The sequence below is a fragment of the Cherax quadricarinatus genome, unplaced genomic scaffold, assembly GCF_038502225.1.
Source record: "Cherax quadricarinatus isolate ZL_2023a unplaced genomic scaffold, ASM3850222v1 Contig5, whole genome shotgun sequence".
Classification (NCBI taxonomy): Eukaryota; Metazoa; Arthropoda; class Malacostraca; order Decapoda; family Parastacidae; genus Cherax; species Cherax quadricarinatus.
This window is the reverse complement of record NW_027195031.1, coordinates 1,123,619-1,150,390: the sequence shown is the minus strand read 5'-3', so window position 1 is coordinate 1,150,390 and position 26,772 is coordinate 1,123,619. Positions and strand designations below refer to the sequence as shown.

At 40.3% G+C, this 26,772-nt stretch overlaps 1 protein-coding gene across 1 annotated transcript in view; it reads right to left on the bottom strand.

Moving 5' to 3' along the window:
• Positions 1 to 467: 467 nt before the first annotated feature.
• LOC128693423 (regulator of microtubule dynamics protein 3-like) overlaps positions 468 to 26,772 on the bottom strand; it is a 183,507-nt gene continuing 157,202 nt past the window's right edge. Inside the window, exon 9 of the mRNA XM_070079715.1 lies at positions 468 to 1,894. Within this exon, the coding sequence (XP_069935816.1) occupies positions 1,844 to 1,894 (51 nt within the window). The 3' untranslated portion in view covers positions 468 to 1,843. The remainder of the gene's footprint in view (positions 1,895 to 26,772) is intronic.

Sequence of the window (26,772 nt, the reverse complement as noted above, 5' to 3'; positions counted from 1 at the left end):
GTTTAAAGTGAACATAGATATGAGTAGGTGATGAGGGTATCAAATGATTGGAAGAGGGAGTATGAAAGAAGTAAATGTGTTCAGATATCTGGGAATGGACATGTCAGCAGATGGGTATATGAAGGACAAGGTAAGCCATAGAGGTGATGAAGGGAAAAATGTGGGTGGTAACTGAGGTATCTGTGGAGACAAAGAACATTATCCATGGAGGCAAAGATAGGAATGTACGAGAATACAGAAATACCTTGCATAGTACAGTTAATGCGTGCCAAAAAAAATGAACTATGCAATAACGTACTGATTAAGGTATTATTAAAATGTGTTTTAATGTAATGCGTTCCAACAACACAATTAAATGTAATGGATCATAAAAAATATTTAGCCATTTGCTTAATACAAATCATTGCACATGAAACTCCTACACACACTTGCAAATTAAGAAATTACAAAAGATAAAAACTAAAAGATAGTACTAAAGACATTTATTACAGTTGTAAATAAACAATGTACCATACATACATTAAAGAAAAAGATAATTTTTATTTTTAAAAATAGTTGAACAATGTAGTTTGCACAGTTTTTCCTTCTTTTATCATATCTTTACAGAATCAAATATTATTTTGTAACATCTGCCTAACTCAAATGCCTCGTTCAATTTTGGATCTGCATTCATTGTGAAGTCACAAGCATCTTCTACTTTCTTAATTAACGTTGATAGTTCATCCAATAAAGATTCTTTCATGGGCAGTACAAATGTACTCTTATTAAATAGTAAAAGAATGAGAACATTGCCAGTCAGGTCCAGTATACGTATTGTATGTGGCTCATATGAGTGAAAGTGTCCTGCAAATGTTCAGTTGCAGATGAACTAAGTGACATGTAGAGACAAAAATCCTGCAAAGCACAAGAAAACTGAACAACCATTCTGTACAAAAAGACAAACAATGAAAATCAAGGATCCCCATGGAAATAAGTCACTTTGACTTTTTTGTGCTATCATAGGTAATTTACACACATCTTACTTCTTCTTCTTTCAACAAAACAGCCATATCCCACCAAAGCAGGGTGGCCCAAAAAAGTAAAACAAAAGTTTCTTTTTTTGACTTTAGTAATGTAGACAGGAGAAGGGTCTACTAGCCCCTTGCTCTCGGCATTTCAGTAGCCTCTTATGACACACATGGCTTAGGGAAGAAGAATTCTGTTCCACTTTCCCATGGAGATAAGAGTAAATAAACAAGAACTAATAAGAAAATAGAAGAAAACTCAGAGGGGTGTGTGTGTATATATATGATTGTACATGCAAGTGTAGTTTGACCTAAGTGTAAGTAGAAGTAGCAAGACTTACCTGAAATCTTGTGTGTTTATGAGACAGAAAAAAAGACACCTGTCATCATGTAAAATAATTACAGGCTTTCATTTTACACTCACTTGGTAGAACTGTATATCAAAACCCGTTCTGTTCAAAACCGTATTATGCAAGGTATTGCCATATAGTGGTACTGTACCAACACTCTTACATAGGTGTGATGCATGGGTTGTGAATGCTGCAGCAAGAAAGAGGCTGGAGGCAGTGGAGATGTGTCTGAGAGCAATGTGTGGCATAAATATTATGCAGCTTGGAGATTAGGAGGAAGTGTTGAGTTACTTAATTATCCTAGGGCTGAGAAAGAAAAAGACACCAGTAGTCCTACCACTGTGTAAAACAATTACAGTTTTTCATTTCACACTCATCTGTCAGGATGGTAGTACCTACCTGGGTGGTTGCAAACATACATATAATCTGTATTGTAAGATAAACAAAAATATTATTTCTACAGCATATACTACTCTTTCTTCCTATTAATCATGCATACTTCTGCTGCAGCTCACAAACTTCTTTCTGCACAATTTCATCCTGAAAAAAATTAAAGGTTAAATACAAATATTGGAAGATTATCTTCTCCACAAAAAAAATATTTTCTGTGAAACAAGGAAAAATATTTGCCACCGAATGAGTAACAAATGCTATTCAAATACGAGAAAAGTTCCCTCATTTTCAACAACTTCTCAATTTTCTTGGGATTTGCCTTATCAGAGAAATGAAACATACACAAAAGCAATAGGGATCGGTTTCAAGGAATAAGGCCACCAAACACTAGAGTACATATGAGTCTTATTGTCCAACATTTAGCAATATTGTTCTTAATGCATGAGGCATGAGCATAATACAGTGGACCCCCGGTTAACGATATTTTTTCACTCCAGAAGTATGTTCAGGTGCCAGTACTGACCGAATTTGTTCCCATAAGGAATATTGTGAAGTAGATTAGTCCATTTCAGACCCCCAAACATACACGTACAAACGCACTTACATAAATACACTTACATAATTGGTCGCATTCGGAGGTGATCGTTAAGCGGGGGTCCACTGTAGTGGCAAAGAACAAATACATTTCTGGCACAGTAGTGTCCTTCCAGTCATGTAGGCATGATCATGTTGAAACAGTTGTGTTTGCCACTGTATACTTGTGATCAGGACCGGATTACCGCATAGGCAAACTAGGCATTTGCCTAGGGCCCCACGGTCCAAGGGGTTCAGGGGCTCATCCAAGACTGCGCACATGGTGCAAGTGCAAAGGGGTCCCTACCTAAAAATTTCAAAGTGTTTGGAGAGTAAAATTTATTTTTAAAAATTAATCAAAACAAAAATAAATAATGAAATAAAATAAAATAAAAATAAATAAACCTAACCATAGATGGCAACACTCAACACGCCTTTGTTTACATCAGAACAGCTGTGTTTTCCCGCTAATGGGTGAGTATGGGAGATTCCTCTCCAATTTTCTGTAGTTTATATGATTTGATAGTCTTTTGCATGATGCAATGATAACAATAATGGTCAGTGATTTATAAAGGGAATAATAGTGCTGTAGTGGTTATGCTGAATATAATAGGTACATGATGTCACTACTTTAACCCTTTGAGGGTCGACAGGCCCTCTCCGAAACTCGTTCTCAGGGTCGGCCAAATTTCAAAAAAAAAAAAATTATTTTTTCTTATGAAAAAATAGAGTTTTTTTTTCTAAACATTATAGGATAAACAAAAAAAATTTACCATCAATACTTACGGAGATATGGATGCATGAAGTTTGCAGAAAATGAGCCGCGTATGGCAACAGCGGCGACTGCCGCTCACCCGGTAAACTTTAGTTTACTTGTATTTGAAGGTTTGTTGTTTTTTTCACTATTTTATTTTTTCACATAACTTATGTGGCCTATGAGACCAAAGTAAGGTGCAATGTACATATATACACTCGTTGTATACAACACAATAAGCACACAAACATAATTATCAATATATTGTTTACAAAACTTGTTTACAAAAACAAACAATACAAAACATTGTTTATTATTATTGTTCTATAATATATATACCAATATACAGTCACTGAACATATTCCTATTAGTTCTGCAGCTTGTGGAACTCTGAAACATGGTGTCATACACAATGGTGTTTTATCTTTCTCCCTCATTCTATCTCTTTCAATCTGTCTCTCTCTTTCTATCTGTCTGTCTATCTCTGTCTCACAGGTACACATAAATACAAGTATACATAGTATAAATTACCTAGGATAACCCAAGAAATCCAGACAAAGTGCTATACTCTGCTTGAAGATGTGAGTAAAAGTGATGACACAGTCTTGTGGCTCTCTGAGACAGAGAGCTAGATGGATAGACAGATAGACAGGGAGCTTGACAGACAGACAAATAGACAGACAGAAATGTTAGTGTACCAGTACCAGTGTACTAGTGTTCCACCCTCCTCCTCCTCCTCTTCCTCTTCCTCCTCTTCCCCCTACTCTTCCTCATACTCTTCCTCCTACTCTTCCTCTTCCTCCTCCTCCTCTTCCTCCTCCTCCTCTTCTTCCTCTTCCTCCTACTCTTCCTCTTCCTCCTACTCTTCCTCCTCCTCCTCCTCTTCTTCCTCTTCCTCCTCTTCCCCCTAATCTTCCTCCTACTATTCCTCTTCCTCCTCCTCTTCCTCTTATTCCTCTTCCTCTTCCTCCTCCTCCTCTTCTTCCTCTTCCCCCTACTCTTCCTCCTTCTCCTTCTCCTCCTCCTCCTCCATAGTGTAAATTACCAGGAGTCGGCAGCTGTCAAAATGACATATTGTCTCATTACTCACTCCCCCCTCCCGCCTGTCAAAACAATGGGGTCGGATGCTGCTTCCCTTCCTCCATTCTATCTAATTATCTTTCTCCCTCATTCTATCTGTCTTTTTATCTCTGTCTCACAGGTACACATAAATACAAGTATACATAGTATAAATTACCTAGGATAACCCAAGAAACCCAGACAAAGTGCTATACTCTGCTTGAAGATGTGAGTAAAAGTGATGACACAGTCTTGTGGCTCTCTCTGAGACAGAGCTAGACGGACAGACAGGGAGCTTGACAGACAGAAATGTTAGTATACCAGCAAAAACAAAGGGAGGGAGATGTTTATCTCATCTTTTGGCATCAGCTCTACCCTCATTTACCCTCATCAAACGTCAGCACTTATCAGATGTTATCTCCCCTTATCTTGTTACTGTCATGGGTGAACATTTATTATTACCTATTATTATTATGTATTATTATTATGTATTATTATTATTATGTATTATTATTATTATGTATTATTGTTATCATTACGTATTCTTCTTCTTCCTCCTCCTCCTCTTCTTCTTCCTCCTCCTCCTCTTCTTCTTCCTCCTCCTCCTCCTCTTCTTCCTCCTCCTCCTCCTCTGCCTCCTCCTCCTCTTGCCTCCTCCTCCTCTTGCCTCCTCCTCCTCTTGCCTCCTCCTCCTCTTGCCTCCTCCTCCTCTGCCTCCTCCTCCTCCTCCATTCTTGGAACAAGTTTGAAGAGCTTGTAGTTCATAATCACTATCACTATCATCACCAATGCTCACATCTGAGTCTGGGATTTTGGAAAATAGGAGTTTCCTCTTTGATTCTGGTACAACTGAACGTGAACAAGATGGGCCAGCACCAGAGGTGGAAGGCTGTGGGTTGTCTGGGTTTTCCTCACTATTACCCATATTATGGTCATTAGTTTCGGTCAAAACCTCACCAGAACCTTGAAACTCATCTTCACTGTCACTTCCATCTGTATTAGAACTGTCACTGGGGAACAAAAGTGTCCCAATTCGCCGAGGAGTAAGGAACTTCTTACCACAGGGCACGGTGGAAATTGTGTACTATGATGGCATTCCCACAATGCACCACTGGGTCCCAGATTTTTTTCCTACTGCGCACACCCACCACACAGACCCATTCTCTCACATCTAGGCTTATCAGCCTTTTCCTGTGAGATTTGAGGCCGCTAGAATTTATGCGTACTAGTACGACAAAAACCCCTACGCATAAGACGTACTAGTACGACCAAAACCCTCAAAGGGTTAATAGCCTAATCTAGTAATACTATGCTGTCTTGAGTTTATTCTCTCTAAAATGCAAGATTTAACAAGACAGTTATAATGGCTGTTGGTAAATGGTTTTGGTTGTCTTGATGTACTTTCCCTATTAAATTTAATCTAAAAAGCCAGAATGTATTTAATCAGACCTTAAACAGGCTCACACCGACCCCCCCCCCCAAGTTGGAAGGGTCGCTTCGCTTACCCGTAACTCAAAGGGGCCCCGCCAATCTGAATAGCCTAGGGCCCGGAGACTTCTTAATCCCGCCCTGCTTGTGATATGCATTTGTTTGTTGCACAATAAGCAGCCAGCAGGGTATTATCAAAGAAGAACTTAGAGAAAGTTCCTGATAGTCCGTGATCACAGGATAGCATGGTTTTATTTCACTGCTTGTGTCAAAAAAAAAAGGTGGATTATGAACAAATGTGCAGTCTGGTGGTATTATGGGTGCAGGTGATGCTGGTAACTGTGGTACAGCTGGTGGTGTTTGGGATGGTGGTTGCAATGGTCATTGTGGCTTCTTTCCCAGCCCTACATTGCAACCATATTCACTATCACTGGGGACAGATCTACTATGAAACTAATGAAGCACAGGCTTCAGGGCCCTTAATCCCAGAAGGGGCTTAGATGTGACTTTAGTCCAAATTGCTTAATATTTTTGGGTCTACTGCATGAGAAGGGGTTTGTAAGAAATAATAATATTAATAATACAATGTAATTCAATACAAGGGTTGATTGAAAAATAGTTCAAAACATTCCACTTCACTGGCACTGTTCCCAAGGGTACAAGATGGCATTCCATTTTGAGTGTTATCAAATTGACAGGGGATTGGGAACAAAATTGGCACTCTGCTGCTAATCACAGATGCAGTTTGCTGGTGGGTACTAATTTATAGCTGATTGTAGTTGTGCAGGTTGCTGTGGTGTGTGGGTGGTTGAGCTGGCCTGGGTCATGGACATGCTGAGTCAGTGACATGGCTCCTAGCCTGGGGTGCTGCTAGTGCAGCATCCCACATGGCACCACCACCTACTGCCGAATGCAGTATATTATCCAGCCCAATTGTAGCAACTTCATAACTTTCACTGTCTGTTCCTGATGTAGGGCCATGCGATGTACTCCAGAATGTACAAGAGGACCCCACTCATACAGTGGGTTATGTTCTGGGCTACTGCCATAAAACGATTCACTTTTTTTACTTTTAAATGCATATAAATGTCTGATAACATGTTTACACTATCATACATTAAGTTAGCAACAGAACTAGAATACAGAGAACAAAAAGGAACAATATCATGACTGGAACAATACACAAATAACTCGCAATAGGAGAGAGGGGCTTATGACAACATTTCAGTCCAACTTGGACCATTTACAGTCACAATAACGTTAGTGTGACTTTGTAAATGGTCCGAGTCAGACCGAAACATCACGATGAGCTCCTCTATCCTATGTGCAGCTTATTTGGATAATAAAAAAGTATAATGCACATACAGTACACTCATTACTTATATTTTCTTTGTATGATACGTAGCGTATTATATAATTTTGAAAACAAAAATTTACAGTACCCCAAAGCAATTACTATTATTATTATTGCCATCGACATACCTTGTTCACTACGTTTAAAGATGGATTAATCCTTTCAGGATCCAAACCCCTGATCTAAAACTCGACTCGTCTATTCACTTGATATGATTATATACAGTGGACCCCCGCATAGCGATATTAATCCGTGCAAGAGAGCTCATTGTTATGCGAAATTATCATTATGCAAATGAATTTTCCCCATAAGAAATAATGGAAATCAAATTAATCTGTGCAAGACACCCAAAAGTATGAAAAAAAAATTTTACCACATGAAATATACATTTTCCTACACACAAAGAGAAGGATACATGCACAATAGTAGAGTAGTACATGCACAATATATATTGTGCATGTACTACTCTACTAAATGAAGAATAAATGACACTTACCTTTATTGAAGATGCAGCAATGACTGATGAGACACTGTGTCCTGGGAGTGCCTTTTCCTCCTGAGTACTGTAGGTCCTGTTTGGCATTTTCTTCCAGAACAGGCCTTATCACACTGTGTATGCCACTACGATTCTTAAATCTCTCAAACCAACCTTTGCTGGCTTTAAATTCACCAATATGAGCACTAGTTCCAGGCATTTTTCCCTGTTCACCTGGGTGTTAGTCGACTGGTGTGGGTTGCATCCTGGGAGACAAGTTTAAGGACCCCAATAGAAATAAGTTAGACAGTCTTCGATGACACTGACTTTTTTGGGTTATCCTGGGTGGCAAATCCTCTGGGGTTAATTGTTTCTTGGTATTCTCAATAAGCCACACCAACAACGGTACTACAGCAGCAGCAGACGGTACTACAGAAGCAGCAGCAGCAGCTGATGGTGGTACAACAGCAGCAGCAGCTGACAGTGCTACAGCAGCAGCAGATGATGCTACAGCAGCAGCTGATGGTGGTACAACAGCAGCAGCAGACGATGCTACAGCAGCAGCAGACGATGCTACAGCAGCAGCAGACGGTGCTACAGCAGCAGCAGCAGCAGCTGACGGTGGTACAACAGCAGCAGCAGCTGACAGTGCTACAGCAGCAGCAGATGATGCTACAGCAGCAGCAGACGATGCTACAACAGCAGCAGCAGACGATGCTACAGCAGCAGCAGACGATGCTACAGCAGCAGCAGATGGTACTACAGCAGCAGCAGACGGTACTACAGAAGCAGCAGCAGCAGCTGACGGTGGTACAACAGCAGCAGCAGCTGACAGTGCTACAGCAGCAGCAGACGATGCTACAGCAGCAGCAGATGGTACTACAGCAGCAGACGGTACTACAGCAGCAGCAGCTGATGGTGGTACAACAGCAGCAGCAGCTGACAGTGCTACAGCAGCAGCAGACGATGCTACAGCAGCAGCAGACGGTACTACAGCAGCAGCTGACGGTGTACAACAGCAGCAGCAGCTGACAGTGCTACAGCAGCAGCAGACGATGCTACAGCAGCAGCAGACGATGCTACAGCAGCAGCAGACGGTACTACAGCAGCAGCTGACGGTGGTACAACAGCAGCAGCAGCTGACAGTGCTACAGCAGCAGCAGACGATGCTACAGCAGCAGCAGACGATGCTACAGCAGCAGCAGACGGTACTACAGCAGCAGCAGCAGCTGACGGTGGTGCAACAGCAGCAGCAGATGACAGTGCTACAGCAGCAGCAGACGATGCTACAGCAGCAGCAGACGGTACTACAGCAGCAGCAGCAGCAGCTGACGGTGGTACAGCAGCAGCAGCAGCAGCAGCTGACAGTGCTACAGCAGCAGCAGCAGCTGATGGTGGTACAGCAGCAGCAGCTGATGGTGGTACAGCAGCAGCAGCAGCTTTACCACCAATAGTAGCAATGGTTGATTGGGGTTTATTATAAAACCTGGCCAGCTCGGAGACACGCACTCCACTTTCATACTTATCAATGATCTTTTTCTTCATCTCTATAGTAATTCTCACCCTTATTGCTGTAGGGTTGGCACTAGAAGCTTTCTTGGGGCCCATGGTCACTTATTTTGCAGATAAAATCACCAAAAACACTGTAATAATACGAAATGTTCCGATTGTATGCTTGGATGTTACCGCGGAGGCTGGCTGGTAAACAATGCCACCGGCGGAACATGTGAGCATGGCTCAGGCCGCACATAGACGCGACTCAGACGAACAGCGTTGAGCGGGTTTTTTAGCGGTATGCGAGGCAAAATCTTGGCGATAAAATGTAGCGGTATGCGGATTTAACGTTATGTAAAGCCAACGGTATGCGGGGGTCCACTGTATTCATAGCACACTCTTCACCCTTTGATAAACTATCATGATACATACAGTAATTCTAAAACTATTTTTTTACACATCAGGTTTACAGCCTAAGGACTGTCACTCTACCTCAGTCAAGTATTATTATTGTTATTATTATTACTATTATTCTTCTTCTTTCAACAAACCGGCCATATCCCACTGAAGCAGGGTGGCTCAAAAAGAAAAAACAAAAGTTTCTCCTTTTAACTTTAGTAATGTATACAGGAGAAGGGGTTGCTAGCCTCTTGCTCCCAGCATTTTAGTTGCCCCTTATGACACACATGACTTACAGAGGAAGAAATTTTGTTCCATTTCCCCATTTGTTCCATTTCACCCATTTGACTATAAGCACAGAAATGCAAATCTTAATCTTAAAATAATGATTCCTAACTAGTCATAAGTTTGCCTGTGATACTCCAATATAGAAACAATGTATTGTGCCAAAGCAAAAGCATTCACATTGCTAAACTCACAAACTAGTATTTATTCACTTAGTATTTAGTCAACTTACTCCATAATTTGTAATAATTTAGGGTTAAGAATTAATCTAAGTTTGCCCGAAATGCCTAGCCATGCTAGGTGTCCTAGTGGCTCCCTCTTTAATTATTATTTTATTACATGTAAACCACACAATAACCAAAATCTGTAAACCCCACATTGTAATCCTTAGAGAATAAACTTGATTGATTGATTATTATTATTACAGTAGGGTCCCCAATTATACTGCAGGTTAGGTTCCAGGCTACTGCCAGAATGTGGACATAGCTGGAAAGCAGAATGCCATTTATTCCACTTATAAATGCATATAAATGTCAGATGACAAGTCTACACTAACATATACATATTAAGTTAGCAATAAAACTAGGCATTAAAAACAATAAAAAGTAAAATGCAGACACACTTCGCTCATTACTTTCCTTAAAATATTTGTAGTCTTAATGTATGGTGAGAGGTGAGTAGTATTATTTGAATGAAGTCAGGTGTGGGAGGTATGGTAGCCAGCCAGGCCAGCCCACCCCACCCACATGTAATATACTATGACAACTAAAGCGCCCCAGAGTGAGAGTGATAAAATGCATATACGGTACACTCATTACTTACCTTAACCCTTAATTGTCCAAACGTAGATCTACATTCTCTCACCCAGCACTCTGAATACTTTGATTTTTTTTTTTATTAAAAAGGACAATTTTCTGTGTGTAATAAGACCAAAAAAAAATTTTAGGGTCAGTACTTACCGAGATATAAGGCCACAAAGTTGGCACTGGATGCTCACCTGACAGCAACATGGAGTCCTGCCACTTGCAGATATGTTGCCGATATACCATTTTTTCTCTTTTTTTTATATAATTCTTAAGTTTTGATAATTATAATTTGTAGTAGTTCTTGTGATTTCATAGCCAATGTTTGTTCTGACACTAATATTAGGTACCGAAATAGTACTCAAATAGTCACAAACACACTGACAGGTGAACATTTTCACCTGCCTTGGTCACATATTGTTGTCTAGAAATATATACAAAGTATTTATAGGTCCAAGCAATGTTTTAGACATGCTGGAGTATATATGAAACTCCTTGAAGCACAGTGTAAGACAAGTGTCACTCCACTGCTGACAGTGCACCAGTTGAGTGACATTTGATGATTGTGCACTGCCTTGGCTTTATTTGTTTTCACTGTTACACATAAACGTGTCTATCTGTTTGTTTGTTTGTCTCTCTACCTGTCTGTCTCTATATCTGTCTGTGTCTGTCTCCATTTATCTCTCTTTCTGTCTGTCTTTCTGTCTCTCTATCTGTTTCTCTCTTTCTATCTCAGAAAGAGCCGCTCATGAACCAACAAGTATTACACACGATGCAGAGTCGTTACATCTGATTCCTGAACAAGTGAAAATGCATATTACTTGCCAGTCATGCTTATTATGCCTTATATGTACAAGCACAATATAACACTTTGTCTGGAATTTTTGGGTTATCCTAGTTAATTCACACTATGTATAATAGCTGTATTTATGTGTACCTGTGAGACAGAGATAGAAAGAGACAGAGATATAGATAGATACAGAGAGACAGACAGACAAAGAAAGAGACAGCCAAAGTCAATCAGCCAGCCGCCAGCCACCCAGCCGCCAGTCACCGGCCACCCAGCCAGCTGGCCTGTTGAACATGTATTACACATGTTCCAGAATTGTTTCTCTTTACTTAGGGCATAGGTTACAGGACATTCTGGCAGGATGACACTACCAGTGGTATCAAAATTGAAAGGATGTTGCACATGGGTTATTATTGAGGTTTTTTTATATTTATTTCTTCAACCACTTGTGGCCACGTCCATCTCACAGCCACTAACTAAACTCATGGTCAGCATCACTTTCCTCTTAAAAGGGGTGTTAATATGACATGGCATCAGCGAATCCCTGATGTTTGCCATGCTGTTTGCTCAAGCTGGTGCTCAATCGAACTGGTACTCCCACAAGGTACTAACTAAGTGGTCTCAGATTTTTTTAATAGTGCACACACGAAGTGTTAAGACCCATTCTATACTGACTAGGCATCTCAGGCCTATCATGCCCAAAAAAATCTACGTTTGGAGAGCTAGTGGCAAGAATGTAGATATACATTTGGACAGTTAAGGGGTTAAAATATTTGTAGTTTTAATGTAGGGTGAGAGGTGAGTAGTATTTATTTGTAGGAAGTCAGGTGTAGGAGGTATGGTAGCCAGCCAGGCCACCCCACCCACATGTAATATACTACGACATTTAACCCTTTCACTGTTGAGACCCCTGCTCATAAACTTGCTCTCAGTGTTGAAAAATATTCCCCTCCAAAAAAAAATTTCTTACCAAAATCATAAGAATAATTTTCTGAGTGTTATAAAAGAAAAAAAAATTACAATCAGTAGTTACCAAGATATAGTGGTGTGAAGTTGACAGAAAGTGAACCTCTGACAGGAACATCGACAACTGCTGCTTACTCAGTAATATTATTTTTACTTTTATTCTATTTTTCTTTTCTTTTCTAATATTTTATTTTTTTCAAGTAACTTTTGTGGCCTGTGAGACCAATATAATGCATACTGTATATATATCCACTCATTGTATGCAACACAATAACCACACAAATATTATCATTACAGTGGACCCCCGAGTTTCGTGATTAATCCGTTCCAGAGAGTCTGCCGACTGACAAAATTCACGATTGGTGAATCTATTTTCCCCATAAGAAATAATGGAAACCCAATTAATCTGTTTCAGACAGCCAAAAGTATTAACAAAAATAATTTTTTTAAAGATTAAATATAGATTTACATACAGTGTAGTGTAAAGCACCCTTCTGGCAAGACAGTGATGGAGTGAATGATGGTGAAAGTTTTTCTTTTTCGGGCCACCCTGCCTTGGTGGGAATCGGCCAGTGTGATAATAAAAAAAAAATAAATAAATACAGAAAACAATGACAAATAAATATAAAGCACTAATAAAATGGATAAATGAACATTTAACATCACATTTAACTTTTATTGATTCTTGTTGGTGTAGGAGGCAAGAGGAAGGCGAGTTTATTATGCTTCAATATGACGCTAATATCATCTCCACGACTTATCTATCGCAATTCATCTAATATGACATTATAAACAATATTAATAACATAGAAACATGATATATACTTTAGAATGAATAAAGTATGTCATAATGTATAAGAGGAGTAAATGGTGTAAGTGTTGTTGTTGGGTTTAAGGGCCGCCACTGAGAGAAGCCGTGTTGGTCACCACCACCATCACACTTAAACAATGTACATGTATGTAATTTATAAATAAGAAATATTTACATTTTAATTTATAAATAAATATTTACATTTTAATTTATAAATAAATATTTACATTTTAATTTATAAATAAATATTTACATTTTAATTTATAAATAAGTTTATTTATTTATTTATTTATTTATTTATTTATTTATTTATTTCCAATTTGTGCACACATACAGAGGTACAAAAAAAAAATACAGATAAGAGCAGTATGCCAAAGCCACTTATACTATGCATAGCATTACGGGCTGGCTTAAAATTAACTTAAGATTAACTAAGCAATGATTATTATTATTATTATAATCAAAAAGAAGCGCTAAGCCACAAGGACTATACAGCGCTGCTACTAAGCAATGATGAAATCAGTGATAAAACATTAATGTAAACAGATAACTATAAAGCACAAGTGAGTATTACAAAGACAGGTCATATGGTTGCATTCAGTTAGGTAGTGATTCTGTTAGGTAGTGTATTTAAAAAATAATAAAGTTAGATTGGGTTTTAGGTTTAACATTTATGTGATATAATTGTGAGAAACATTTAAGATATACAATTTATAATGTTCAGTTATTCAGTATTTATTTGGTTTTGGGTGAGTAAGTAATCTTTGAGAAGAGACTTGAATTTATAAACAGGTTGTGTTTCTTTTATATTTACAGGTAATGAATTCCAGATTTTAGGGCCTTTTATGTGCATTGAGTTTTTGCATAGTGTGAGATGGACACGAGGAACATCAAAGAGTGATCTGTGCCTTGTGTTATGGTCATGTGTTCTGTTGAGGTTGGCAAGGAGATGTTTGAGGGGAGGGTTAATATCAGAGTTAAGTGTTCTATGTATGTAATAGGTGCAGTAATAAGTATGGATGTTTTGTATGGTGAGTAGGTTTAGTGTATTGAATATTGGTGGAGTGTGCTGCCTGTAGTGAGAATTTGTTTATTCAGGTATACACAAATACAGTTACATACATAGATTATCATACATAGCAGCATATGTGTAAAGTACCCAGGATAACCCAAAAAATTAAAGAGTGACATATTTCCATTGGTGTCCTTTTAATATTTACACTTAGATTTACTTTTATACTTACACTTTTATATTTACACTTGCCTTGGAGGAGATGTTAGTTTAATTAGTTAGTTTGATGAAGGAGATGTTGGCAGAGGTTTAGGGTGGTGTATGTTAAGCAGTCTTATACACGTCCAACAACATTGGAGAGTTACTCTCATTTTGTTTTTCTATCGCTTACTTGCTCAACTTACTTGCTACACTGTTAATTCTACACTTTATCGCTGGCTGGAGCTATAGCCTTTATCGATACCTGCTGCTTTAGTATCATACATATTGTAGAATCACTGAATCACTACAGAAGGCACATTCTCCCCTCTCTCTTCCTCCTCTACTTTAGTACTTTGCTATGAGTTTTTTCTTGAATTCTATTGTGTTTCTCACCTTCTTTACCAAAGGGCTGGCACTAAGAGCTTTCTTTGGGCCCATGGTGGCTTATTTAACAGTTGCAAGCACAAAAAACAATGAATTATTATGAAATGTGTTCTATGAACCCGTGGGGTGATGGTCACATGCTGGTAAACAATGGCACACTGAGTGTGAATAGTGTGGGAGACTGGCTTTGTGTGCGCGCTGATGGGCAGACGGGTACCAGAAGGTCGCCGAATCACGAGTCCAATCACGAAGCTAAATTTTGCTGAAAAAACTTGCCGAGTCAGATTTCACGAAAGTCGCGGCCGCCAAACGGCGGGGGTCCACTGTATGTTGTTTACAAAACTTGTTTACACAAACCAGCAATTAAAAAAGTTGTTAATTAATATTGTTCTGTAATATATATACACATATAGTGTCAGTGGACATGTACCTAGAACTGCTACAGTTTGTGGAATTCTTTGAAACATGGTGTTATGCACAGTGCTGTTTTACACTCCTCACACAAAAAACAAGTGTGTCTGCATTTTTAACATAAGAAGGTACACTGCAGCAGGCCTACTGGCCCATGTGAGGCAGGTCCAATTCTCCTACTGGCTTAAGTCAACACCCTAACCTAGTCAGGTCAGGTCACATTCACTTAAGGAAGGAGCACAGCATATGACCTAGTAGCACAAGCTAGTCAGGTCCAACTCACACTCACCCACACCCACTCATGTTGTTGTGGTGTGTGGGTAGTTGAAGGTGGCCTTTGTTGTGGATGTGCTGATTCAGCAGCATGGCTACCAGCCTGGGGTGCTGCTGGTGCCACATGAAACATTACAAAACCACCACCACCTGCTGTTGAATGTATATCATCTATGGCCCGGTGGCCTGGTGGCTAAATCTCCCGCTTCACACACGGAGGGCCCGGGTTCGATTCCCGGTGGGTGGAAACATTTCGACACGTTTCTTTACACCTGTTGTCCTGTTCACCTAGCAGCAAATAGGTACCTGGGTGTTAGTCGACTGGTGTGGGTCGCATCCTGGGGGACAAGATTAAGGACCCCAATGGAAATAAGTTAGACAGTCCTCGATGACATACCAACTTTCTTGGGTTATCCTGGGTGGCTAACCCTCCGGGGTTAAAAATCCGAACGAAATCTTATCTTATCTTATCTTACCATCTTCCTCACCAACCATGGTGTCTTCCCCACTACCCACGTGGAAATATGTCACTTTGTCTGACTCTTTTTTGGGTTATCCTAGGTTCTCTACACACATGCTGCTATGTATGATAATCTATGTAACTATTTGTATATACCTGAATAAACTTACTTACACGCTGTCTTCCCCACCACCCACACTGTCTTCCCCACCACCCACACCATCTTCCCCACCACCCACACTGTCTTCCCCATCACCCATGCTGTCTTCTCTTTTCACTACCTGTTCCTGATATAAGGCCATGGGATGTACTCCTTCCCCTTGTAATAGCATATGGCATACTACCAGAATACATGTAGTCTCGTATAAATTGACGCTTCACTGGAGAATATTCCCCTTCATTGTCACTACTGGAATTGTAATCAAGAGTTTGGAAATCACAATCAGTATCACTATTATGATCAATGTTCACATCTGAGTCCTGGACATGGGAAAATATGAGTTTCCTCTTTCGCCATGGAACAATTGAACATGAACAAGACGGGTCCAGCACCAGAGGTGGAAGGCTGATAGTTGTCTGGGTTTTCAGCACTATTTCTGGTATCTTGGGCATTGCTTTTAGCCACAAACTCCTCAAAAACCATGAAATTCATCTTCATGACACTTCCATCTGTGTTAGAACTATCACTTTGGAAGAGAAGAGTCCCAATTCACCAGGGAGTGAGGTATTTCTTACTGCTAAGCATGGTGAACAAGGCATACTGAAATGGCACTCCCACAATGCACTGCAGCCTCCCCAATTTTTTTTATACTGTGCACACTGAGCACACAGACCCATTCTCTTACATGTAGGCCCACCAGCTTTCTTCCACCAGATCTGAAGCTGCTAGAATTTTGGCATAGTATAACGGGACTGACATAGCTTGAAAGGGTTAAAGTGCCCCAGAGCGATAAAATGTATATACATGTATGTACAGTACATTCATTACTTACCTTAAAATATTTGTAGTCTTAATGTAGGGTGAGAGGTGAGTAAACGAGGCAAAACGAACAAATGAGAGAGAGAGGATAAGTAAATGAGAGAGGAGAGAGATGTGGGGGATGTAAACAGACGAATGCGTCTGGTTATGGTTGATACATGTTCATCTACACATATCATATTTTATTATTATTATTTTTTTATTATCACACTGGCCGATTCCCACCAAGGCAGGGTGGCCCGAAAAAGAAAAACTTTCACCATCATTCACTCCATCACTGTCTTGCCAGAAGGGTGCTTTACACTACAGTTTTTAAACTGCAACATTAACACCCCTCCTTCAGAGTGCAGGCACTGTACTTCCCATCTCCAGGACTCAAGTCCGGCCTACCGGTTTCCCTGAACCCCTTCATAAATGTTACTTTGCTCACACTCCAACAGCACGTCAAGTATTAAAAACCATTTGTCTCCATTCACTCCTATCAAACACGCTCACGCATGCCTGCTGAAAGTCCAAGCCCCTCGCACACAAAACCTCCTTTACCCCCTCTCTCCAACCTTTCCTAGGCCGACCCCTACCCCGCCTTCCTTCCACTACAGACTGATACACTCTTGAAGTCATTCTGTTTCGCTCCATTCTCTCTACATGTCTGAACCACCTCAACAACCCTTCCTCAGCCCTCTGGACAACAGTTTTGGTAATCCCGCACCTCCTCCTAACTTCCAAACTACGAATTCTCTGCATTATATTCACACCACACATTGCCCTCAGACATGACATCTCCACTGCCTCCAGCCTTCTCCTCGCTGCAACATCCATCACCCATGCTTCACACCCATATAAGAGCGTTGGTAAAACTATACTCTCATACATTCCCCTCTTTGCCTCCAAGGACAAAGTTCTTTGTCTCCACAGACTCCTAAGTGCACCACTCACTCTTTTCCCCTCATTAATTCTATGATTCACCTCATCTTTCATAGACCCATCCACTGACATGTCCACTCCCATATCATATTTATGTTAATTTATTCTACTGTGGGGTGTATTTATCATGTTTATATGTTATGTAGTGTGTTTATTACATAATTTTGAAAAAAATACAGTGGACCCCCGGTTAACGATTTTAATCCGTGCAAGAGGGATAATTGTTATGCGAAATAATCGTTATGCGAATGAATTTTCCCCATAAGAAATAATGGAAATAAAATTAATCCGTGCAAGACGCCCAAAAGTATGAAAAAAAATTTTTTTTACCACATGAAATGTTAATTTTAATACACACAAACTGAAAAAGGCATGCACAATTACATGACACTTACTTTTATTGAAGATCTGGTGATGATTGATGGGATGGGAGGAGGGGAGAGCATTATCTTCTTACTGTTTAGAAGGGGAATCCCCTTCCATTACGACTTGAGGTAGCAAGTCCTTTTCCGGGGTTACTTCCCTTCTTCTTTTAATGCCACTAGGACCAGCTTGAGAGTCACTGGACCTCTGTCGCACAACAAATCTGTCCATAGAGCTCTGTACCTCCCGTTCCTTTACGATTTGTCTAAAATGGGCCACAACATTGTCATTGAAATAGTCACCAGCACGGCTTGCAACAGCTGTGTCAGGGTGATTTTCATCTATAAAGGTTTGCAGTTCAACCCACTGTGCACACATTTCCTTAATCTTTGAAGTAGGCACAATGGATTCCACAACTGGCATAGGCTTCTCAGGGTTAGCCCCAAACCCTTCAAAATCTTTCTTAATTTCCATACTAATTCTCACCCTTTTTACCACAGGGTTGGCACTAGAAGCTTTCTTGGGGCCCATGGTCACTTATTTTCCAGAAACAGCACCGAAAACACTGTAATAATACGAAATATTCCGAGTGTATGCTTGGATGTTACCGCGGAGGCTGGCTGGTAAACAATGGGACGGCCGGCACATGTGAGGCTGGCTGAGGGCACATTGGACGCGTCTCGGACGAAAATCGGTAAGCGGGTTTTTAATCGGTATGCGCGGCAAAAATTTTGTGATAAAAGTAATCGGTATGCGGAAAAATCGCTATGTGATGCCATCGTTATGCGGGGGTCCACTGTATCATAGATGGATTAATGAAAATGTTTATACTATTAACATAATATACGACATTTAATGCGCCTCAGAGTGATTATTAGTGTGTATTATTATTGCGTATTTGTCAGTTAAAAATAGGAGAGGAGAGTTATTAAATGGAGAGTTAGAGGTATTGGGAAGATGGAGGGAATATTTTGAGGAATTGTTAAATGTTGATGAAGATAGGGAAGCTGTGATTTCGTGTATAGGGCAAGGAGGAATAACATCTTATAGGAGTGAGGAAGAGCCAGCTGTGAGTGTGGGGGAAGTTCGTGAGGCAGTAGGTAAAATGAAAGGGGGTAAGGCAGCCGGGATTGATGTGAAAAAGGTGGGGATATAGTTTTGGAGTGGTTTATCTGGAGTTTATCTGGAGAGAGTTCCGGGGGTCAACGCCCCCGCGGCCCGGTCTGTGACCAGGCCTCCTTAGGTCAGTGTCCCAGGATGCGACCCACACCAGTCGACTAACACCCAGGTACCCATTTTACTGATGGGGAACATAGACAACAGGTGGAAAGAAACACGTCCAATGTTTCTACTCTGGCTGGGAATCGAACCCAGGCCCTCACCGTGTGAAGCGAGAGCGTTAACCACCAGGCCACCAGTGGTTGGTGCAATTATTTAATAAATGTATGGAAGAGGGTAAGGTACCTAGGGATTGGCAGAGAGCATGCATAGTTCCTTTGTACAAAGGCAAAGGGGACAAAAGAGAGTGCAAAAATTATAGGGGGATAAGTCTGTTGAGTATACCTGGTAAAGTGTATGGTAGTTATTATTGAAAGAATTAAGAGTAAGACGGAGAATAGGATAGCAGATAAACAAGGAGGCTTTAGGAAAGGTAGGGGGTGTGTGGACCAGGTGTTTACAGTGAAACATATAAGTGAACAGTATTTAGATAATGCTAAAGAGGTTTTTGTGGCATTTATGGATTTGGAAAAGGCATATGACAGGGTGGATAGGGGGGCAATGTGGCAGATGTTGCAGGTGTATTGTGTAGGAGGTAGGTTACTGAAAGCAGTGAAGAGTTTTTACGAGGATAGTGAGGCTCAAGTTAGAGTATGTAGGAAAGAAGGAGATTATTTCCCAGTAAAAGTAGGCCTTAGACAAGGATGTGTGATGTCACCTTGGTTGTTTAATATATTTATAGATGGGGTTGTAAGAGAAGTAAATGCAAGGGTCTTGGCAAGCGTGGAGTTAAAAGATAAAGAATCACACATAAAGTGGGAGTTGTCACAGTTGCTCTTTGCTGATGACACTGTGCTCTTGGGAGATTCTGAAGAGAAGTTGCAGAGGTTGGTGGATGAATTTGGCAGGGTATGCAAAAGAAGAAAATTAAAAGTGAATACAGGAAAGAGTAAGGTTATGAGGATAACAAAAAGATTAGGTGATGAAAGATTGGATATCAGATTGGAGGGAGAGAGTATGGAGGAGGTGAATGTATTCAGATATTTGGGAGTGGACGTGTCAGCGGATGGGTCTATGAAAGATGAGGTGAATCATAGAATTGATGAGGGGAAAAGGGTGAGCGGTGCACTTAGGAGTCTGTGGAGACAAAGAACTTTGTCCTTGGAGGCAAAGAGGGGAATGTATGAGAGTATAGTTTTACCAACCCTCTTATATGGGTGTGAAGCATGGGTGATGAATGTTGCAGCAAGGAGAAGGCTGGAGGCAGTGGAGATGTCATGTCTGAGGGCAATGTGTGGTGTGAATATAATGCAGAGAATTCGTAGTTTGGAAGTTAGGAGGAGGTGCGGGATTACCAAAACTGTTGTCCAGAGGGCTGAGGAAGGGTTGTTGAGATGGTTCGGACATGTAGAGAGAATGGAGTGAAACAGAATGACTTCAAGAGTGTATCAGTCTGTAGTGGAAGGAAGGCAGGGTAGGGGTCGGCCTAGGAAAGGTTGGAGGGAGGGGGTAAAGGAGGTTTTATGTGCGAGGGGCTTGGACTTCCAGCAAGCATGCGTGACCGTGTTTGATAGGAGTGAATGGAGACAAATGGTTTTTAATACTTGACGTGCTGTTGGAGTGTGAGCAAAGTAACATTTATGAAGGGATTCAGGGAAACCGGCAGGCCGGACTTGAGTCCTGGAGATGGGAGGTACAGTGCCTGCACTCTGAAGGAGGGGTGTTAATGTTGCAGTTTAAAAACTGTAGTGTAAAACACCCTTCTGGCAAGACAGTGATGGAGTGAATGATGGTGAAAGTTTTTCTTTTTTCGGGCCACCCTGCCTTGGTGGGGATCGGCCAGTGTGTTAATAAAAAAAAAAATAAAACAAGAATCACCAAGACAAGCATCTCCTTAACCCTTTGAGGGTTTTCGTCGTACTAGTACGTCTTACGTGTAGGGGTTTTTGACGTACTAGTACTCATAAATTCTAGCGGCCTCAAATCTAGTGGGAGAAAGCTGGTAGGCCTTCATATGAAAGAATGGGTCTATGTGGTCAGTGTGCACAGTCTAAAAAAAATCCTGCAGCACACAGTGCATAATGAGAAAAAAAAAACTTTGACCATTTTTTTGGAATAAATCAGCGACTTTGCAGTGTATTTTCGTATGGTATTTATTGTTGTATTCTAGTTTTCTTGATCTCATTTTATAGAATGGAAGACATATTACAGAAATTGTGATGATTTTGACTGGTTTTACAAAGAAAGGTGCCTTGAAATTGAGCTCAAAGTAGCAGAAATGTTTGATTTTTACCAAATTTCAAAAGTAAACAAATCGTGCCAAGCGTGCAATACACGCCAACTGGTGAGTCTAATATTCTTTCACAAGTGCACCAATAATATTTATACCATTTTTTACACTAATGCAGTAGTCTGCATAACAGTAAATCTTATATTTTTTGTGAAAATAAAAATTCAAAGTGGAAAGCAAAAGAATATAAGAGGGGCCTTGAGACATGACTAATGACTAGAGGAAATGTCATTTTAGTGCCAGGAATGTCTTTCTTGTTTATTCTGGACCCTATTCGGAAATTGGCATCTTTTGAAATTTGTGTGAAATTGGCAAAATTGCTAAATTCTGACCACTGTACTGGATAGTTGAATTTCATAAATGAGTGGTTTCTTGCACCCATTCGATAGAAAAAATGGAGTTCTAGCGAAATATTCATGTTTTTTGTCGACTAGTACAGTGAAATTGGCCGAAAATGGGGCTCAAAGTGGGCAAAATCGCCGATGCGTAAACATCGCCGAGACCGCTAACTTTGAGAGAGCATAATTCCATAAGTTTTCTATCAAATTTCAAACTTTTGGTGTCTTTATGATCGGGAAAAGATTCTCTATCTTTTCATAAGAGAAAATAATTTTTTTTTTTTAAATTTGGCCGACCCTGAGAACGAGTTTCGGAGAGGGCCTGTCGACCCTCAAAGGGTTAATAGACCACATCTGGACAAACACCATATTCACTTTAAAATCAGGCATAATCTACAGACCACTACCCAAACTTTCTCATAACTAATCTGGGCAAACTGCCACAAGACATTACTAAAGTAACCTTCAGACTACACAATGAGACAGCAGTTAACAACTTTATAGTAGCTATGAATAACATCGATTGGCAAAATGAGCTCAAACATATACAGATATGAATGAATGTATAAATAATTTTCTAAAAAAAAGCCCAAAGCCTCTATAACAAACATTGCCCCCCAAAAAAACTAAACAGATCACAGCAAAGAGACTCAATAATCCCTGGCTAACACCAAGCATCCTCAAATCCATTAACACAAAGCACAAATATGAAAAACAGTACAGAATGGGTCAAATAACTAGAGACCAGTCTAAACGTTACTCATCAGCACTTACCAGCCTGATAAGAAGATCTAAAAAATTGTATTATGAAAATAGATTACATAACATCAAAGGTGATATGAAAAAACCTGGAAAACTCTATCTGAAATTCTTGGAACTAAAGAGTTATCCAAAAACAAAACAATCAAACTAACAAAATCAGATGAACCCATACTCACACCAACTGAAATGGCAAACAGACTCAATGTTTTCTTCTCCACCATAGGAAAAAATCTAGCAAACAAAATACCAAGCACAAACACCCGTCCATCAGACTACCTCATAGGTACCTACCCAAATACGCTATTCCTAGCTCCAACCAACCCAATAGAAGTTATGCTCATTATAAACACCCTTAAAAACAAGGCAGGAGACATAAACAATTTGTCTGCTTTTATGTACAAAAAAGCTTCTCAAGTACTGTCACCAATTACCGCAACACTCTTTAACAAATCCATTGAATCATCTACCTTCCCAACAATCCTCAAAATAGCGAGGGTCACTCCAATCCATAAAGGAGGTGACCAAGCTGACTTGAATAACTATAGACCAATATCTAACTTACCACTGCTCTCTAAAATCTTTAAAAAATTAATTCATAGACGGATCTATTCCTACTTCGTCTCACACAACATATTAAATCCTTGTCAGTTTGGATTCAGGAATAATAAAAGCACAAATGATGCTATCATACACATGCTAGAACTAATATATACCGCACTCGAAAAGAAAGAAGTCCCGCTGGGCATTTTCATTGATTTACGTAAAGCTTTTGATACAGTCGACCATGAAATGCTGTACTCCAAATTAACGCACTATGGTATCAGAGGCCACTCCCTCAACTACCTAAAATCTTACCTTAGTAACAGAACTCAATATGTGTATGCAAATGATGCAAACTCTTCCACCCAGCCAATCACAGTAGAAGTCCCACAAGGAAGTGGGGAAACAGATGGCAAGTAACATTTGCACCTGAGAAAATGCAAATGATGATCATCTCTAGGCACCATGATGGTAATGCTGGTGCAGTAGTAAGGATGAATGGGAGGGTGTTGGCACTTGGAGAAGAAGTTGATATCCTTGGGGTGAAATTTGACTCCAAACTAACCATGAAGAACCATGTTGTAAATCTTGCAAACAAGGCAGCCAGGAAGTTTACAGCACTTCGCCGTATCTCGCATCTACTTGACAGTAGGGGTTGCAAGATTCTGTACGAGGCACAAGTACGCTCGCACCTTGAGTATGCTCCACTTTCTTGGTTTGCCTCCCCCCTCTCATCTGCGACTGCTTGACAGAGTAGAGAACAGAGCAAGACATCTCATCTCTCGCCTGGACCCATCCTGGATAGATCTGTCATTACAGCAGAGCCTTCAACATAGGAGGGATGTGGGTGGCCTTACTGTTATATACAAGGCCAATATTGTCAAAGTACCACACTTGGATCCACTTCGAGGACAGCGTGAATCAAGCTTTTATGCCACAAGATGGGCAGAAAGCAGCAACTTCACTCTGGCTGTACCCTTCTCCAGAACTTCACTCCATCTGAGATCCTATATACCCAGGATGACTCAAGTATGGAACACATTCGTACAGCATAATGATGTCAACGAGATAAGTCAGTTGATCAAATGAAAATGCTGGCCCACAGATGGCTCCAACTTCATCCTGTTCCCTACTTGTATGTCTCATAACAATAAAAATGCTTTCAAATGAGCTGATGTAGGTAACAGCTCTTAGCTTGCCAATAAAGTTAGGACTCCTTAAGCTGTAAATAGCTTGTCAATAAAGCTAGGGATCCTTAACCTTGTCAAACCCTGTAAAAGTGTCCTTGGACCACTCCTCTTTCTCATCTACATCAATGATCTACAAAATGCATCACAGCTACTCAAACCCATATTATTTGCAGATGACACTACATATGTCTTTTCCCACCCAAACACAGTCATACTAGCAAACACGGTCAATGCCAAATTGCAGACAATATCTGCCTGGATGATGACTAATAAACTTACCCTGAATACTGATAAAACCTATTTCATTCAGTTTGGAAACAAAGCTGCAAATGATCCAATTAACATAATGCTAAACAGATCATCAGTCACAAGACTTACAGAGGGAAAATTCCTAGGTATCCACCTTGACAGTAGCCTTAAGTTCCAGACACACATACAACAAATCACCAAGAAAATCTCCAAGACTGTAGGCATACTGTCAAAGATAAGGTACTACGTTCCACGATCAGCTCTCCTGGCACTGTACCATTCACTCATATACCCTTATCTTACATATGGAATTTGTGCATGGGGATCAACAACATCCAATCACCTAAGACCAATAATAACCCACCAAAAGGCAGCAGTAAGAATTCCCACTCCTGCCAGCATACTCCACCAATTTTCAAAAGTCTGAATCTGCTCACCATTAAGAACATCCATACTTACTCATGTGCCTACTACATACACAGAACAATACACGCAAATATAAACCCTCCACTCAAACTTCTCACCAACCTTAACAGGACACATGACCATAACACAAGACACAGATCTCTTTTTGATGTACCTCGTGTCCATATCACACTGTGTACAAACTCTATGCACATAAAGGGCCCCAAATATGGAATTCATTACCAGAAGATATTAAAGTAACCTGGTCTGAAAATCAATTTAAGACTTCTCAAAAACCACTTAATCACTCTAGACTAAATGCTAAATACTCAGTACACACATACTCACTTATGTACTCCCACATCATAACTTCAACAATCACTTTGAATCTTTTAGCCATTGTTGACAGGAATATAATTGAATCATTGTTTTCACAAAAAGCATTTTTGAATATATGAATATATCTTTTGTCTTTTACAAATTAGATTCACTTATAATTAATAATCTACTGTACAACTATGAAAAAATTACTATCCTACTGTACAACTATGATATAATCCTTAGTGTTAATTAAGTAGTCTGTAAGCCAATAATGTTAAGTTGGCCCATAATGCCTAGGCATAATAGAGGTTCTCTTTGAACTGCAACCCACTATTGTAAATACAAAATCTCAATGTACTATTTGCAAAGACATTAAGTAAATAAATAAATAGATAAACTGTTGAGGAGTGGGAACTACTTGACGGACCTCTAGGCGATGTCCCGCAATATAGACAAAGGACGGAAGTTCATGGCAGTTGAAGGTTAAACGAGCAATGTTACTAGGAAAGCACCTTTGATCATGAGCAGGCAGGGTGTATGTATCTACCTTAAGAATAGGGAGGTTCTGAAGGGCTAATTGTTCTAAAATATCCTCGCTGCAAGACAAAAAAATCACTCTGTACAATGGTACGTGGTAAGATCACAGTACCACTGCAAGAATTAAGAGTAGCGTGCTTATGAACAAAGACTGGTATGTTATCTATGGAGAGAGTATGAGCTTGCTCTGAATTCTGTACTGTTACAACACACACTGCTTTGAAGAGTGTGGAAGGATATATTTTGGCCAACGTGCCGTAAAAGTGTTTTACCAATTCCATGATCAGAAGGATAATCGGTTTGAGACACTGTAAAGAAAAGAATTTTGTCCAATGCGTACTCGTTAGCCTGGTATGCAAAGATAGTGAGTGTTATGTAGGTCGTTTCTGAGTGATCATTGATGAACTGTCATCAGTAGGTTGTCTTGGACGTTTAGGAATAGTACCGCAGGGAGGTGGGCGATCCGAAAACTGTCGCACCCTATTCAAGGAAGCTGGACGCATTATGAAAGGCGTGATAGAAGCAGTGGCATTAACAGAAATGGGTGACGCCCCAGCACATGAAGCAGGTGACGATGCGTCACTGGCAGAAGGTAAAAAGGGTATGAGAAAAGTCAAGAGAATGGACTGATAATGAAGCCGGGTCAGAACAGGGTGTGAGATCAGAAAGGTGTCTGGGAGGAGGAAGGGTTTCACTGGGCAAAGGCTCCATAATTAAGCTGCCTCTTCTGTGATATCTCCTTTCTTGTTATTTTAAGAAAAAAGAAAAAGAAAAAAAGAGGGAAGGACAGTCGCTGGGAGGCATGGAGGGGCTGAAAGCTTCTCCCCTCATCCGAAAGGGCCTCGAGCCCACTGGTAGTGAAGATACAGCGTGGAACCCATGCCATACCCTACCCTTCATGCCAGTAAACCAGCGCTGCAGGGTAGCAGCCTCACATCTACCGAGCTACCTCGGCGGACAAAAGAAAGGGCAGTCAG